This window comes from Dryobates pubescens, chromosome 35 (assembly GCF_014839835.1).
Source record: "Dryobates pubescens isolate bDryPub1 chromosome 35, bDryPub1.pri, whole genome shotgun sequence".
NCBI lineage: Eukaryota > Metazoa > Chordata > Aves > Piciformes > Picidae > Dryobates > Dryobates pubescens.
The window spans coordinates 7,880,236-7,897,126 of NC_071646.1; the positions used below are offsets into that span (position 1 = coordinate 7,880,236).

The 16,891-nt window shown below is 57.4% G+C and overlaps 1 protein-coding gene across 1 annotated transcript in view; it reads right to left on the reverse strand.

Annotated features, from left to right (window-relative positions):
• Window positions 1-16,891, reverse strand: part of KDM5B (lysine demethylase 5B) — a 73,219-nt gene that overhangs the window by 25,072 nt on the left and 31,256 nt on the right. The window contains exons 7-17 of the mRNA XM_054176581.1: window positions 16,352-16,455; window positions 15,040-15,198; window positions 14,069-14,188; window positions 12,282-12,440; window positions 11,780-11,961; window positions 8,157-8,319; window positions 7,114-7,233; window positions 5,497-5,691; window positions 3,883-4,064; window positions 1,029-1,153; window positions 107-257 (exon numbers count right to left, since the gene is read on the reverse strand). Of these exons, the coding sequence (XP_054032556.1) occupies window positions 107-257; window positions 1,029-1,153; window positions 3,883-4,064; window positions 5,497-5,691; window positions 7,114-7,233; window positions 8,157-8,319; window positions 11,780-11,961; window positions 12,282-12,440; window positions 14,069-14,188; window positions 15,040-15,198; window positions 16,352-16,455 (1,660 nt within the window). The remainder of the gene's footprint in view (window positions 1-106; window positions 258-1,028; window positions 1,154-3,882; window positions 4,065-5,496; window positions 5,692-7,113; window positions 7,234-8,156; window positions 8,320-11,779; window positions 11,962-12,281; window positions 12,441-14,068; window positions 14,189-15,039; window positions 15,199-16,351; window positions 16,456-16,891) is intronic.

The window sequence follows — 16,891 nt, forward strand, 5'->3', positions numbered from 1 at the left end:
AATGGCCCTGTAGAGAGGCCTCTGCTGTCCATTTTCAAGCCCCACAGAAGACCCCTGGCACCTCTCTGCCCACTGGCACCTCTCCTTGGCGCCCAGGCACCTTTACCTGGTTTGTCTCTTGCCGTTGAGGAGCTGCTGTGCCACCGAGGCACATTTGTCTGCGTCCTGCGTCACCAGCCGCAGGTGCCGCAGCAGGTCGTTGTCTGGGAACTTCTTCACTTCTGACTCTTCTATCAAAGCCTTAAAGCTGATGAGACCTTGGGGAAAGATCCCAGGTTAAAAGCCTTCCTTTGCTGAGGCTGAGTAACAACACTTTCAGTCTACTGCTGTTTCAACTTCAGTTCAACTTGGTGCCAAAGTGATCTCCAGTCTCCTCCCAGGGCAGGCAGACTCTGGGACTGCAGCAGCTACAGCAGAGCCTCTAAACCATGGAGTTACCTACGAGTTCCTCTGCTTGCTGCTACAGTTTAGGGGCTAAAAAGGAGGAGATTTGCCATCTAAACCTGTGTAGCAGACAGCAGGGCAGGCACTCTGTTGTAGGTTAAGGGCAATCAAGAGTTAATTGGTATAACCATAAAGAAAAGCCCTCCCGAGGCTAGAGAGTCCCAGGGGGACAGGCAGCTTGTCCCAGGAGGCTGGAGCCTGTTACCCTGCTCTCTTTCCCTGTGCCTCTCTGCTGAGGCCAAAGCTCTCTCTCTTCTCTCCACCTCGGGCTGTGTGCTGCTATCTTGTGGTGGCCTCGGCCGGCAGTGAATTTCCTGCTACAGCACAGGGCCTGGGGAAGCCTGTAGGAGGCATGGGTCTAGCAGGGGGGCAGGGTGGCCTCCTCTTGGGCCTGCTGAGGCTGAGTGGGGGGAAGGTTTTGGCCTGGCAGGCCCAGGTCTGAGCCTGGGCTGTGGCCTGGATGCCTTTGGGGTAGCTTTGTAAGGAGAGTTTCCCTTTAAACTTCCCAGCCAGGGAGCAGTTTTGTTTCACTCCTTGGGAAGGGTAAAAGATCTTTCGCCCTGGGCAGCAGGGACACAACTCACTCTTCTTGTTGTTGATCTTGGCCTCCAGAGCCTCGCTGACGGCGGCAGCCCACTCGTTGTAGGACTCTGCGCGCAGCTTCAGCGCAGCCATCATGGGGTAGAGCTCCTCCAGGCTGTAGCGGAACCTGCAAGCGCCACAGGGCAGCGCTGGGCACCGGGCAGGAGTGCCGCAGGGCAGCCCTGGGCACCGGGCAGCAGCCCCGCAGGGCAGCGCTGGGCACCGGGCAGCAGCCCCGCAGGGCAGCGCTGGGCACCGGGCAGCGGCACCACAGGGCAGCCCTGGGCACCGGGCAGCAGCCCCGCAGGGCAGCCCTGGGCACCGGGCAGCAGCCCCGCAGGGCAGCGCTGGGCACCGGGCAGCAGCCCCACAGGGCAGCGCTGGGCACCGGGCAGCGGCCCCACAGGGCAGCCCTGGGCACCGGGCAGCAGCCCCGCAGGGCAGCGCTGGGCACCGGGCAGCAGCACCACAGGGCAGCGCTGGGCACAGGGCAGCAGCACCACAGGGCAGCGCTGGGCACCGGGCAGCAGCACCACAGGGCAGTGCTGGGCACCGGGCAGCAGCACCACAGGGCAGCGCTGGGCACCGGGCAGCAGCCCCACAGGGCAGCGCTGGGCACCGGGCAGCAGCACCACAGGGCAGTGCTGGGCACCGTGCAGCAGCACCACAGGGCAGCGCTGGGCACCGGGCAGCAGCACCACAGGGCAGCGCTGGGCACAGGGCAGCAGCACCACAGGGCAGCGCTGGGCACCGGGCAGCAGCACCACAGGGCAGCGCTGGGCACCGGGCAGCAGCACCACAGGGCAGTGCTGGGCACCGGGCAGCAGCACCACAGGGCAGCGCTGGGCACCGGGCAGCAGCCCCGCAGGGCAGCCCTGGGCACAGGGCAGCAGCACCACAGGGCAGCCCTGGGCACCGGGCAGCAGCACCACAGGGCAGCCCTGGGCACCGGGCAGCAGCACCACAGGGCAGCCCTGGGCACCGGGCAGCAGCCCCGCAGGGCAGCCCTGGGCACCGGGCAGCGGCCCCACAGGGCTGCGCTGGGCACCGGGCAGCGGCCCCACAGGGCTGCGCTGGGCACCGGGCAGCAGCACCACAGGGCAGCGCTGGGCACCGGGCAGCAGCCCCACAGGGCAGCGCTGGGCACCGGGCAGCAGCCCCGCAGGGCAGCGCTGGGCACCGGGCAGCAGCCCCGCAGGGCAGCCCTGGGCACCGGGCAGCAGCCCCGCAGGGCAGCGCTGGGCACCGGGCAGCAGCCCATCAGGGCAGCCCTGGGCACCGGGCAGCAGCCCCACAGGGCAGCGCTGGGCACCGGGCAGCAGCCCCGCAGGGCAGCGCTGGGCACCGGGCAGCAGCCCCGCAGGGCAGCCCTGGGCACCGGGCAGCGGCCCCACAGGGCAGCGCTGGGCACCGGGCAGCAGCCCCGCAGGGCAGCGCTGGGCACCGGGCAGCAGCACCACAGGGCAGCGCTGGGCACAGGGCAGCAGCCCCACAGGGCAGCGCTGGGCACCGGGCAGCAGCCCCTCAGGGCAGCGCTGGGCACCGGGCAGCAGCACCACAGGGCAGCGCTGGGCACCGGGCAGCAGCCCCACAGGGCAGCGCTGGGCACAGGGCAGCAGCCCCGCAGGGCAGCGCTGGGCACCGGGCAGCAGCCCCGCAGGGCAGCGCTGGGCACCGGGCAGAGGCCCCGCAGGGCAGCGCTGGGCACCGGGCAGCAGCCCCACAGGGCAGTGCTGGGCATGGGGCAGCAGTGCCAGGCTCAGGGCAGCGGCGCCACAGGGCAGTGCCAGGCATGGGGCAGCAGTGCCAGGCACAGGGCAGCAGCCCCACAGGGCAGCGCTGGGCACCGGGCAGCGGCCCCACAGGGCTGCGCTGGGCACCGGGCAGCAGCCCCACAGGGCAGTGCCGGGCATGGGGCAGCAGCACCACAGGGCAGCGGTGGGCATGGGGCAGCAGCACCGGGCACAGGGCAGCAGCACCACAGGGCAGTGCCAGGCATGGGGCAGCAGTGCCAGGCACAGGGCAGCGGCGCCACAGGGCAGTGCTGGGCACAGGGCAGCAGCGCCACAGGGCAGTGCTGGGCATGGGGCAGCAGTGCCAGGCACAGGGCAGCGGCGCCACAGGGCAGTGCCGGGCATGGGGCAGCAGTGCCAGGCTCAGGGCAGCGGTGCCACAGGGCAGTGCCGGGCATGGGGCAGCAGTGCCAGGCACCGGGCAGCAGCCCCACAGGGCAGTGCTGGGCATGGGGCAGCAGCACCTGAGAGCTGCACACGCCCCAGGGGCTGCCTGGGCAGCTCACACTGGGGGGTGCAGAGCTCCCTTCCTCTCCTGAGGGGACCAGGTTGGTTGGTTGGGTTTTTGATTGAGGGCACACTGCCATTCACTGCGGGGGCAAGTTCAAGCCACTATGATAATGAAGGCCTAGAGCCAGGCTGGTTTCCTCCCGAGACAACTGCAGCGCTGCTTCAGTCTTACAGCTGAAGCCACTGTGGCACTGTCTGAGGGAAGCTGCATTCATCTGGGACGAAGATGCAACAAGAGGAAAGGGAAGATGACCACAGGAAGGCAGCAGAACAAGGACTGCCTGCAAGGGCTGGGTGTGAGGGAGGATGACCTGGCTGTTGCACATAAAAAAGCCAAACTCCTGATGCAGCAACTCTTGCCACTGTAGAGCAAGGAGGGCTGAATGCTGATCACAGAGTCCTTGTATGCCAGCACCAAAAAGGGATTTGGGGGCACTGCATTGGCAAGAGGCAGAGAGAAACAGAATCCTGAGCCTGGCACCGCTGGCAGAGCAGAGGAGGCACCTCCACTGCACCCCCCCAGAACACAGGGGTTTGGCTCTCCAAAGCTTACCCCAGTTTGTATTTGTAGGTGGGACAGGAGCAGAGGTCCTCCACGTGGTACAAGCAGACCAGCAGCCCAGGCTTGCAGGGGCAGTAGACAGCAGACATGAAGCAGGTGGTTTTACACTTCACACACTGCCGCTCGTCGTCGGGCAGCAGCTCGAAGGCCACCCTCTCCGAGTCAGTCACTCCCTGCAGGAGAGGGGGGACAGCACTGCAAGGTCTGGGGCAGAGAGGATTGTTCCAAGCTAAGACATCAGCAGCTGAATTTATCAAAGGAAAGGAGTCAGAAATCAGAGGTAAACCCCAGGCGGACAGAAAGCTGCGCTCAGGAAAAGCCATCGGTGGCTGTTCTGCCTCCATCAGTGCCAGAAGAGCTCTGACTTGAGGAGAGGCAGCGATGGGAAAGGGCAGCTGCTGAAACTAGATGCACCATGAACAACTCCTCACCCAGGTGGTCCTTTGAAACCAACAGTGCTGCTCAGGAGGGTTCTGTGTAGAGCTCTCAGTTATTGAATTACAGAAGGGAAGGGGTTGGAAGTGACCTCTGGAGATCACCCAGCCCAACCCCCCTGCCAGAGCAGGGTCACCCAGGGCAGGGCACCCAGGTGGGGTTTGAATGTCTCCAGAGGAGACTCCACAGCCTCTCTCTGGGAAGCCTGTTCCAGTGCTTTGCCACCTTCACAGTGACAAAGTGTGTTCAAATTTATGTTCATTACCTCTTGTCCTGTCCTGGGACCACTGAGCAGAGCCTGGCCCCATCCTCCTGACACCCACCCTTAGATATTTGTAAGCACTGACAAGATTCCCCTTCAGCCTCCTCTTCTCCAGGCTATCCAGCCCCAGCTCTCAGCCTCTCCTCATGTGAGTGATGTCCCAGTCCCCTCAGCATCTCAGTGGCCCTGCACTGGACTCTCTTCAGTAGTTCTTCCTTCCTGAGCTGGAGTGCCCAGAACTGGATACAGTACTGCAGGTGAGGTCTCACCAAGAGAGAGTACCTGAGAGGAGGGTGGAACAAGGAGAGGGCAGCCTCCTCTCCCTGTGTCAAGCAATGGGACCAGAGGAAATGGTTCCAAGCTGCACCATGGCTGGAGAAGAGGAGGCTGAGGGAGACCTCCTTGCTCTCTACAGCTCCCTGCAGGGAGGTTGGAGCAAGGAGGGGGCAGCCTCTGCTCCTTGGTGGCAAGGGATAGGAGCAGAGCAAATGGCTCCAAGCTGCTCCAGGGAAGGTTCAGGCTGGATGCTAGGAAATATTTCTGCACTGGAAGGGATCTCAGCCATTGGCAGAGGCTGCCCAGGGCAGTGCTGCAGTCACCATCCCTGGGGGTGTTCAAGCAGCTGTGGCCCTGGTGCTGAGGGCCATGGTTTGGTGCTGAGCCTGCAGTGCTGGGTGGAGGGCTGGGCTGGATGATCTCTGAGGTCTCTTCCAACCAGATGTATTCTGTGACTCTGGGGAGAAGAACCTCCTTTGACCTCCTGGCCACACTCCTCTTAATGCACCCCAGGCTGTCACTGACCTCCTTGGCTGTGAGGGCACAGTGCCAGGCGGTGGTCACCCTCCTGCCGTACCTGAGAACAGGCCCCAGGCCGCTCTCGCCCTGCCGCTCCACCTCCCGCGACTCACCAGCTTGTCCACCTTCTCCCGCAGCCTCTTCTCCTCCTCAATCATGATGGCCATGTCCTTCTGGACCGTGGAAGCCACCACCACATCCAGGACATCTGCCTTGGAAGCCATCTTGCAGATCATCTCATCGTGGGAGAAGACGCAGTAGCGGTTCAGCAGTCGGTAATGCTCCACGCACTGGCGGCCCAGGGGCAGCTGCAGGGGAGAGCAGATCAGGAGTTCCCCTGGAGATGACACTGCAGCAGCTGCTGTGCTGCTGACCAAAGCCCACCCAAGTGAGAGAGCAGGACAGCTCCTCCTGGCAGCAGAGCTCGTCGTTCAGAGCCGGGAGCCTGAGCTGCTCGGAGCTGTCAGGGAGGACACTGCGAGATGTGGAGCTGGGGTCAAGGATGTGGCACCTGGGAGAGACCACCACGAAGGGCTGACTCCATGAACCACTACAGGCCCCAGCCTACCCCAGGGAGAGCAAACAGCTCCTCATGCGCTGGGCAGGTTACCTGTAGCTTGATTTTAAGGCTGTCAGTGGCCAGGCACACAGCAATGCTGGCACAGGTGTGAGGGCCCAGTGTGAACCTCATGGGAAGCCAAGAGGAAAACCAAACCAAATCCAATGTGCAAAGAGCACAGAAAGCTTTCCTGCAGTTTCAGTCATCTCCCACTTGCCAGTGATGCTTTTTGAACGTTTTAGATGGGCTGTGTTTACAAACAGCCCAGACCTGGGGGTGGGGAAAGGAGAAATCCCAGGAGGAGCAATCCGGAGTGTGAGCAGCTTCAAAGGGTCTTCCAGGGCTCGAGCAACTCTGTGTGTCTGAGATCTGCTGGCAAGGAGAGATCATTGCCTGCAGCTTTGGAGCAACCATCCTTTACCTGCTTTTGCCTAGAAGAAGGCAAAGGCCACTGAATTCCTAGAACCCACCAGGACTCCTGTGTGCCTGTCTGGTTTCAATGAGCTCACTCCCAGAGCACTGCTCTGTACTGCTCTGTACACCCTGCTGGAGCATGGAAATGTTCAGTTCCCTTCTCTTCTCAGGAAGGTTCTCTTCCCTACAGCCTACAGCAGCACCTCTGTTACCCAAGAGGCTGTACTCACACTGGATGCAATTCTGCTTCTCACCCTCTCCCTCTGGAGGACTCTCAGAGTCTTTAACTGTTCTTCCTGGGTGCTCAATGTGTCACTGATTCAGTCACACAGCTACAGCACAGAAGTCTGAGCTGGCTTTGCTTTTTAGCTTACAAAGCACCTGGTAGAGAACTCCCAGTGCAATGAACAAAGTTCTTCCCAGCTCCTGACAATCTGGAGGGAATTTGGGGACACAGAAGGAGCAGATTCCAGCAGCTGTGGTGCTCCCCATATCCCAGCCATGCCCAGGACCCTGCCTGCCTCCTGCAGCAGAATATGCACCAGCCCTAACGTGTGGCTTCAAACCAGCGCCTTGGAAGCAGACGAGGCCACAGCTCACTGCATGAGGGACAGAGCCTCAGCACATTATGCTTCCAGGACCAGGCTCCTTCTGATCTGTGGACTGGATTTGTGCATCAGCAGTAAATTAGAGCTGCACAGCAGCTAGGAACAGCTTTGGAACGGAATGTTAATGAACAGCTGGGTTTGGAGCTTACCCAATCGACCGTGCAGAAGTTCACAGCTTCAGCAAAATTGAACCCCTGATTGAAGCCACTGTGGTAAGCTCTGGGAAAGGTGATGACAAACTCCCCAGCACACTGGTTGGTTCGATACACCTAGGAGAGGAGACACACAGGCATTAGGTCAAAGCTGAACAGAGCTGGGGCTGTGAAGAGAAGAGGGATTTCCAGCTCCTAGAAACTTCTGTGAGGACTTTGGAGAACTTCAAAACAAAGCCCTAGAAAGCAAAGGGCTTTCATTCAGCCATGCCCTCCCCCTAAGCCAGCCTCAGTCAGCTGCCTGTGCCTCCTGCACACTTACATGGGGGAAGCACAGGCAAGGCTCTGCCCAGTGTGCAGCTGGAGGGGAAGAGCAATTTGGAATCTACTCCACAGTTCATCCTGCTGCAAATCTGCTGCTGCTATACAGCCAGCGTGGAGCAGGCAGCTCTGCCTGCACCTTTCCATTCAGGAGTCTCTCAAAGCACAAAGGACACCACAAATTTTGCTACTTTTTGCAGATTTCCTTTAAAGCCCCAAGGTCAGCTAGCCAAAAGCTAATGAGGTTGTAAAGGGACATAATTCCCATGAGGAATCCAGCACGGAGCATGATGGAAACTGATGGAAAAATGCTTTTAAATACCTAAGAACTTATCCAGGAAAAATAAGAGGATGTGGATGACAAATAATGGAGGAATGGGCTTTGCCAAAACAACTGGTGTCTGATCAGGCAGACACAGGAAGAGCTCCTGCCAGTGCCTCAAAGGTGGAGACTAAACTTCCCATCTGAGCTCCTGAACCAGACATGGGCTAAGGTGACCTCCAGAGAAGAGTTTGCCAAGCGGTTCCAAAAGCAATGATCCCATTGCCCATCTCTTCACACTGGCACATTACACTAGACAAGGAAGAGACAACACACAGGGAAACTACCACAGCATCTCTGCAATACAAGAGGTTTCCATTAGCAGCTTTGCAGCAGAATTCAGTGCAAATGCCAGGGGGTGGCTGGGGGGAGGTAGCACAGGAGTCCAACGACATACAGGCACTCCGTGGGCCATCAAAGTATTCGGGTTCATTATGGTGACAAGTTGGTGCAAGAGATCTGGCTGAGATTCAAAGAGCTCTGGAGCAAGCTTCTTCATTACATCCTCCAGCTGTTCAGCTGCATACCCTGGGGCTCCATACCACGTTTTAGGCTCCCCCCTGCAAGATTATTAAAAACAGTTACATGTAAGCAGTCTTGTCAGTCACACCTTCAGCCTCCTGCCTGCAAACCCTCTGCCAAAGGAAGGCTCCAGCACCAGGGAGGAATGCAGGCATTGCCTGGCTTCCTGCATCCTCCCATGCCACACAGCTCCCTCCTCCAGCACCAAGCTTTTAACTGCCTACACTTCTGAGCACACACTTAGAGTATTATGAGAGGGGGGGGGAAAAAAGAGCCTGAAGAAGTCCTCAGTGAAGTTCTGCTGATTCCAGCTCTTTGTCCTTCACCCTCAGCACAGACCCTTGGATCTAACAACCAAAGGCAGCCCCTTCTGTCTCAATGCCACAACAGCAACTTATCCTGAGCAGGAATCAAACTTCTACATTATGCAGAAGACATCAAGAAAAAAAGTAAATGAATCCATATCCAGGATAGGAACAAAGAGCTCTCAGCAACAGCTTGGCCCAGTGCAAGGCAGCTGAGCAGCTGAGGGCTGTGCAGCTGTGCCCAGCAGATGCTGCTGCAGGGGGACCGTGAAGCTGCACCATCACTGCAGCACAGAGGTGCAGATGCCTGCCAGCCCCTGCTGAAGAACAAGGGGAGAAAAGGCCTTTAGAAAAGAAGGGAACAGGCAAAGCTCCTTCCCCCAAGACTCCTGAAGAGCTGGCAGAGTAAAGCTGTCCCAAGAGAGTTCATTTTCCCCACAGATCATGAAGCAATTGGGAGGATTCCAGAAGCAAAGAGCAGTACCAGTCCAGGAGCACATCCCTCAGCCCTAGGAGCTTACCCTGTGCTCCAGCAGCACATCCCTCAGCCCTAGGAGCTTACCCTGTGCTCCAGCAGCACATCCCTCAGCCCTAGGAGCTTACCCTGTGCTCCAGCAGCACATCCCTCAGCCCTAGGAGCTTACCCTGTGCTCCAGCAGCACATCCCTCAGCCCTAGGAGCTTACCCTGTGCTCCAGCAGCACCTCTGTCATGGGGAAGAGGACAGCCAGTGGGAGGGTCTGTGGCTGGGCAGCTACACTGCTGTCACAAGGAGCAGCACAAGTGGTCACTAAGCAGTGGTAAGTGACTGGGCAGCCTTGGACCTGGCCTGCAACCATTCCATGAATTCATGGGGACCAGCCACAGATGCAGCTACAAACTGCCCCATGTCCTGACCCAGTCCCAGGCCAGTCAGGAGCTCTGCTCCTCGGTGTGTGCCAGTGCCAAGGAGGGGATGCAGTGGACTTGGGCCAGGATGCTGGTACCAGGGGCCTGTGGACTTCAGGAGAGCAGCCAGGGAGAGAGCCACAATCCTAGGGGGTGTGCTCAGGGGTCAGCCTTAGGGAGGCAGAAAGCTGCAGGAATGGATGAAGGTGACAGTTCCACACCTGACAGAGCCACACTGCTTCCTTCAGAGATGATGGCAAGTCTTCCTCTGAGCAGCACTGGCATCTTTAGAAGCCAAAGAGTTTGCTGTCCCCCTTTCATTAGTTCAAAAGCAAACAGAATCTAGAGCCATGCAGGAGAGCTGTTGCCTTCAACCCTGTGGAAGGGCTGCTGCTGGAGCCTGCTTCACCTGGGACTCCCTGCTCAAAACACTCTACCAGGACACAAAGCTCCTTGGAGGCACAACCCTGAAGCTGGACATGCCACCCCTGGTTTGTTACAACAACTCCCTTCTGAAGCCTTCTCAGAGTAGGCAGCACTGTCTCTGCAGCAGCAGCTCATGAAGCCTGACTCCTCTGGCTAAGAACAGCAGCAGCCTCAATTACACTCTGCTCTTGAACAGGCTAAAGCCAGACTTAAACCTCTAAGCTGACAGGAAATAGAGGAGAACATCTGCAGAGGAAAAGGAAAGACATCAAGAGCTTGCTTGGGGGAGAAGTGAACTGAAAGCATGGAAGGGCAACCTTCCCAGGGGTCTGTGAGGGTCTGCACCCCTGTGGGCACTGTCCTGGGGGCACTGTCCAGCTCTGCACACCTGGGTGCACTGTCTCTGGGGGCACTGTCCAGATCTGCACACCTCTGGGCACTGTCCCTAGGGGCACTGTCCAGATCTGCACACCTCTGGGCACTGTCCCTGGGGGCACTGTCCAGCTCTGCACCCCTGGGGGCACTGTCCAGATCTGCACACCTCTGGGCACTGTCCTGGGGGCACTGTCCAGCTCTGCACCCCTCTGGGCACTGTCCCTGGGAGCACTGTCCAGCTCTGCACCCCTGGGGGCACTGTCCAGCTCTGCACCCTTCTGGGCACTGTCCCTGGGGGCACTGTCCAGCTCTGCACACCTCTGTGCACTGTCCCTGGGGGCACTGTCCAGCTCTGCACCCTTCTGGGCACTGTCCCTGGGGGCACTGTCCAGCTCTGCACCCCTGGGGGCACTGTCCAGCTCTGCACACCTCTGGGCACTGTCCCTGGGGGCACTGTCCAGCTCTGCACCCCTCTGTGCACTGTCCTGGGGGCACTATCCAGCTCTGCATACCTCTGTGCACTGTCCCTGGGGGCACTGTCCCTGGATGCACTTCCACACCTTGTGGCCTTGCACACACGTTAGTGCAAGCCAGGACAGGTCACAGGGCAGAGGATGCCACTGTCACAGCAGTGAGGGAAGCTCTCCTAGCAGAGATGTTGCTATTGCAAACCAGACAACCCTCCTCTCCTCCCCAGATTTTTCAGCATGACTGAAGACCCAGACCAAAAAGAAAGGCAAAGAGAAGGCAGCTCCTTCCTAGCTCCTTTGTGCAGTGCTGATCCTGATCACTCATTGCCTTCAGCTCACTCCAACGTTTGTTTGAATCATGTCAAGCACCCAGGAAGAAAGTGACTGAAGTTGTTGACTGCTCAGGCTGTGCTGCAGCAGCTATTTCAAGGAGCAACGATTGAACAAGCAGCACAAAGCTGCTCCTGCACAGCTGCTGGGATGTCATCTGCCCATTTTGCTGAGCACTTGTGTGAACAAGGCAAGGCAAAGAGCTTGCCAGGCTTCAGGAGGAGTGGCAAGAACTCCTCCAGCAAAGCTGCTGTAAGGTGAGGAGTTGAAGAAGTTCAATCTGCTCAGAACATCAAAGGGATGGCAAAGGTCTGTCCTGATTACAGCTGACAAGAGCTTGCTTGATGAGAGGATTTATGACAGAATGATCTAACAGACAAAAAAGGATGCAGGGCCCTGAGGTTGTTAGTTGAAGCTAGATGGTGTTCAAACAAAACCTGCATGGGTTTTAGTTTCACATTGAGCAGAACCAAACACTGGATGGAGTCTGCTGCAGCTCTCATGGATTTGTAGCACTGGGAATGGATGTCTCTTTCCAAAACATGACCTCTTGGTCCCAAAGCAAATCAATGCACCCTGCTGCTAAGGACCCCACAGGTTACCTGTCTGAACTCCAGGAGTCTGCTTTGACTCCACTCATTAAGAGGGGGAGGAGGGGATGAAAGGGAGATTGCTTCTCAGGCTGAGTGTATTCCTCCAACTCACCAATGCAGATAGTTAATGGAATAGCTCCAGTGGTCCTCTATGTGCCAACAGAAGGAAGAGAAGCACATTCCCACATACAGCCAGGGCAGCTTCATCCCACAGATGTCTGCAGTGATGTGAGCAAGCACAGACTGCTCCATCACAGGCATGTTGTTTAAATTCCAGCCACTGTCAAGGTACTCCTGAGAATGGAACAGAGCAGTCACAGCCTCATGGAACACGAAGTGAACAAAGCCAGGACAAGCCCTGCACTGCCTGCTCCCTGCACAGCTCTCAGCTGAGCTGCTCTGCTAAAAGGAGAACTTCTTGGGGTTTTGTTTGGAAGTTATTCATTAATTCCCAGGACAAACCCCTGGCCATTAATGTCTGAGCACAGCAAGTTTGATTCATCCAACCCTCTGGTGCACTTCTCTTCAAGTGCTGTGCCAGACACACAAAGCAAGCACTCTGCAAACCACTGCTGTGCAACACAAACCTCTACAGTGAGCCAGTCAGGACCTACCTCTTCATCTGCTCTAACTTTGAATTTCCCACCCCTGACTGGGAAGCCACTGCCAAATTCCTTGGAAGCAATATCAGCTCCATACTCTACTGTCACATCCTCTTCAATGGTACTGACAAGTCTCCAGAACTCCTTCTCAACCAGCTCGGTGGGGACCATCTAGAGGTGCAGAGAAGAGAAAGAAGGACACAGATAAAGCTCATGTGCATACCAACTGCCCCAGGCAGGAAGCTCCAACCAGCTGAAATATTGCCCTGCTCCAAAATCATTTCAACAAGAGGGGAAAAAAAATGCAGTAGATAAAAGTTTCCACCCAGGACACAATCACAGAATGCTAGGAAGGGACCTCTGGAGATCATTCAGGCCACCCCCCTGCCAGGGCAGGATCACCCAGGGCAGGGCACATAGAACACATCCAGATGGGTTTTCAATGTCTCCAGAGAAGGAGACTTCACAATTCCCCTGGGCAGCCTGCTCCAGCCTCTGTCACCCTCACAGTGGAAACATATTTCCATGGCACTTCCTCTGCCTCAGCTTCCACCACTGCCCCTGGTGCTGGCATTGGGCATTCCCCAGCAGAGCCTGGCTCCAGCCTCTGGGCATCACCCTGCACAGCTTCATCACCAGCAAGGAGGTCACCCTCAGGCTCCTCTCCAACCTACAGAGCCCTCAGCTGCCTCAGGCTCTCCTCACAGGAGATGTTCCACTGCCTGCAGCAGCTCCATGGCTCTGTGCTGGACTCTCTCAAGCAGTGCTTCTTGACCTGAAGGGCTCAGAACTGGACTCAATATTCCAGACATGGCCTCAGCAGGGCAGAGCAGAGGGGCAGGAGAACCTCTCTGACCTACTCACCACAGCCCTTCTAATGCACCCCAGGATGCCCTTGGCCTGCTTGGCCACCAGGGCACGTTGCTGGCTCAGGGTCAACCTTCCACCCACCAGCACCCCCAGGTCCTTTTCCCCTTTCACTGCTCCCCAACAGCTCAGTCCCCAACCTATCCTGGTCCAGATGCTCTTTAGTCCAGGTCATTGATGAATATACTGAACAGTGCTGGTCCCAGTACTGACCCCTGAGGGACTCCAGCAGACACAGGCCTCCAACTAGACACCGTCCCACTGATGGCTCTGGCCATGCTGCTGCTTTGCTCTTTCAGAGAAGGGTGACAGAGAATTCTCTTTCTGCCAGGCACCACTCATGAAGAGAAAAACCCAAAACAACCCCCCCAAGAAGCTGGTGGAACTAGGACCCACGACACCAGCAGGAACAAGGACTCACTGACACCCAGGAGAACCTCTGCTTTGGGATTTCACTCCAGCAGAACCAGAATTCTCCCCTCCCTCTCAAAAGTCACAGATTTTAACTGAGCAAGAAAAAACCCCAAAACAACAACAAAAAAGAACTGCAGCTGATGGCATCAGGCTCACAGATGTCAGGGGCTGGAAGAGACTTCTGGAGATCTTCCACTCCAATCCCCCTGCCAGAGCAGGAGCATAGAATCCAGCACAGGGCACACAGGGGCACATCCAGACAGGGCTGGAAAGGTGCAGAGAAGGAGACTCCACCACTTCTCTGGGCAGCCTGCTCCAGGCTCTGGGAGCCTCACGTTGAGGTGGAAATTCCTGTGCTGCAGTTTCCATCCACTGCTCCTTGTCTGCCCCAGGGCACAGTGAGCAGAGGCTGTCCCTGTCCCTCCCTTCCTGACCCCCAGCTATTGATAGACATTGATCAGCTCCCTCTCAGCCCTCTCCCAGCGTGCAGAGCCCCCTGCTGCAGCAGCTGGACCTACATGCACGGGCATGTTGAAGTAGTCTGACTTGAAGGCGTCGGCCATCTCCCCGAAGGTGCGCAGGGTGTAGTCTCTTGCTGCTTGCTCAAAGCCAAATGCCTCTTGAGGTTTGTTACACTCCTGCAGTGGGAAAGACACAGAGCTTCAAAGAGTGGTTTGGCTTGGAAGAGACTTAAAGATCATCCAGTTCCAACCCCCCTGCCAGGGCCAGGGCCAGGGCCAGGGCCAGGGCCAGGGCCAGGGCCACCTCGCACTAGAGCAGGCTGCTGGAGGTTCCATCCAGCCTGGGGACAGCCACAGCCTCCCTGGGCAACCTTCTCCCAGGTCTCCCCAGCCTCACTGCCAAGAATTTCTTCCTAATCTCCAGTCTAAACCTGCCCTCCTCAAGCCTGAGATCCTTATTTCTGTCAGGTATTGTGGTGGGTTGAGAGAGAAGGCCCAGCTTTCCCTCCCCCACTGAGAAGGAAATGGTCACAGGTGTATTCTGTCAGCCTGCTCAGGTGTTACACTACTGGGCTGCTGTGGCAGCAAGCAGGACACCTGACCAACAACTGCCCTGAGTCCCAGGGGTCAGGGGAAGAAACTGCTCTGCCTCCTTCAGCAAGTCCCAGTCCTGATGAATGAGCTGATTCACATCTCTGCAGATTTGTATGGCTCATTTCTCCTTCCCCCAGCAGAGCCAAGCCCCTGAAGTGCTGAGCTCTGTCAGTTTTTGTGGAGGTCTCCCTCCCCTCACACACAGAGGGGAGATGCCCACTAAACCCCACTGCATTCACTACAGGCACAGCAAGTTTTGGCTTCCCACTTTGTGCAGGCTCCATTCCCCCTCTCAGCTTCTCTCCCAACCTGAGTTTCTGCTTCCCTTTGTCTCTCGTATCCCCAGCACCAATTGACATAGAACACCAACCCCAAACATGAACCCAAAGCCTCACAAACCCCCTCAGGCTGCCTTGCCTGCTGTGTCAGCTTACCTGAGCCAAGCACTGGGGACACCTCCAGTCCCCTTTGGGGACATCATGGAGGGGAGGGATCAGGCAGAAGGTGTGGTAGCTGTCGTCGCAGCCGTCGCACAGCAGCAGGCGGTCCTCGTCGTTGCCGCTGCCGCACAGCAGACACACGTAGAGATCCACCTGGGACAGACAGCCCAGAGTGGGGATCACAGCCACAGCATGGGAGGGGGTGGAAGGGACCTCTAGAGATCATCCAGTCCAACCCCCCTGCCAGAGCAGGGACACCCAGGGCAGGGTACCCAGGAACACATCCAGGTGGGTTTCAGTATCTCCAGAGAAGGAGACTCCACACCCAGCCCGGGCAGCCAGCTCCAGGCTCTGGCAGCCTCACATGAAAACCTATTTCCATGGAACTTCCACTCTCAGGTAGCTGGCTGTAGGTGTGGATTAAACCAAAGAACACTTCTGGGGTTAGGAAGGATCCAAGGAGTGGCATGGGCAGGAAGAACCATAGAATCACAGAACAGTTTGGGTTGGAAGGGACCTGCAAAGCTCATCCAGGCCAACCCCCTGCACTCAGCAGGGACATCCTCCACTGGAGCAGGTTGCCCAGAGCCCTGTCCAGCCTCACCTTGAAGATCTCCAGGGATGGGCCCCAACCACCTCCCTGGGCAACCTGCTGCAGTGTTGCAGCACCCCCATGGCCAAGAGCTTGTTCCTGATATCCAATCTCAGTCTGCTCTGCTCTAGTTTGAAGCCACTGCCTCTGGTCCTGTCCCTGCAGGCCTTTGGGAACAGTCTCTCTCCACCATTCTTGTAGCCCCCTTCAGGTACTGGAAGGTCACTGTTAGGTCTCCCTGAACCTCAGCACCAGCTCCTCAGAAGTGAGACCAAGTCCCATGGCCTTCAGCCTGGGGTTTTGGGGGGTGAGTGGTGGTGTGTGGAGAGCTGGGGCAGGAACAGGCTTGGTATTTTGGGAAGCATTTGAGCAACAAAGTTTCCAAGGCAGTGCTGAAACTGTGGAGTAAGTGGCAGGTCTGCTGGGCACCAGGTGCCAAGCTTGGCAACAAAGAGCAATAGGGAGAAAGATGACTTCAGTTTGGACTCTTCTCACCAAATGCTTATTCTGAGACTGTACCTTGAGAGCAGGAAACAAGATACAAGACACTGAACTCCTCTTATTCTCAGCTTTGTAGCACATGAAGCTTCAGAAGCACAGAAACTGCTTTGTCTCACCCAGAGGGTGACAGGAAGAACCCAGGAGCCCCAGCCAAGGCAGGGCCAAGGCAGCTGCAGGCCCTGGGAAGCAGCAGCAGCAGCAGGTTGTACTCACAGCATTTGTTGGCTTCTTGGCTCGGACTTTGGATTTGTCTCTGTCTGGCTCCCCTGCATGCTCTTTCTTCTCAGCAAGTTTCACTGTGCTGTGCAGCTCCTTTTCTGCTGTACCAGGAGAGAAACCATCAAAATGGAGTTGTCACAAAAGGCTTTGATGTTTGGCATTTCTTGTTACTTGGTAGACTGCCTTGCTCCAGGCTCCTTGCTGCAAGGCTTTGTACCCTTGTTCACACTTGCTTCAGCTAAAGGCAAGACTGGAAGCCCTGCAAGGCCCTCAGAGCCCTGCATCACAAACACCAAGCCAGCAATGGCTACTGCTGTCCACACCTGAGAGGGTATCTGAAACCCCACTGCAAGGAGATTCTGGCTATCTTCATAAGCTAAGACTTTGTTTCCATGTGGTGTTAGCAAAGTGCTTGGATTCCTCCACTGACTGCACAGCAGCATGGCACATGGAGGCATGAAACAGGACCACAGCTTCCTCTGATCATCCTCACCCTGCACCTTCCTGTAGTGGCAGCTTCCATGAACACCTAGG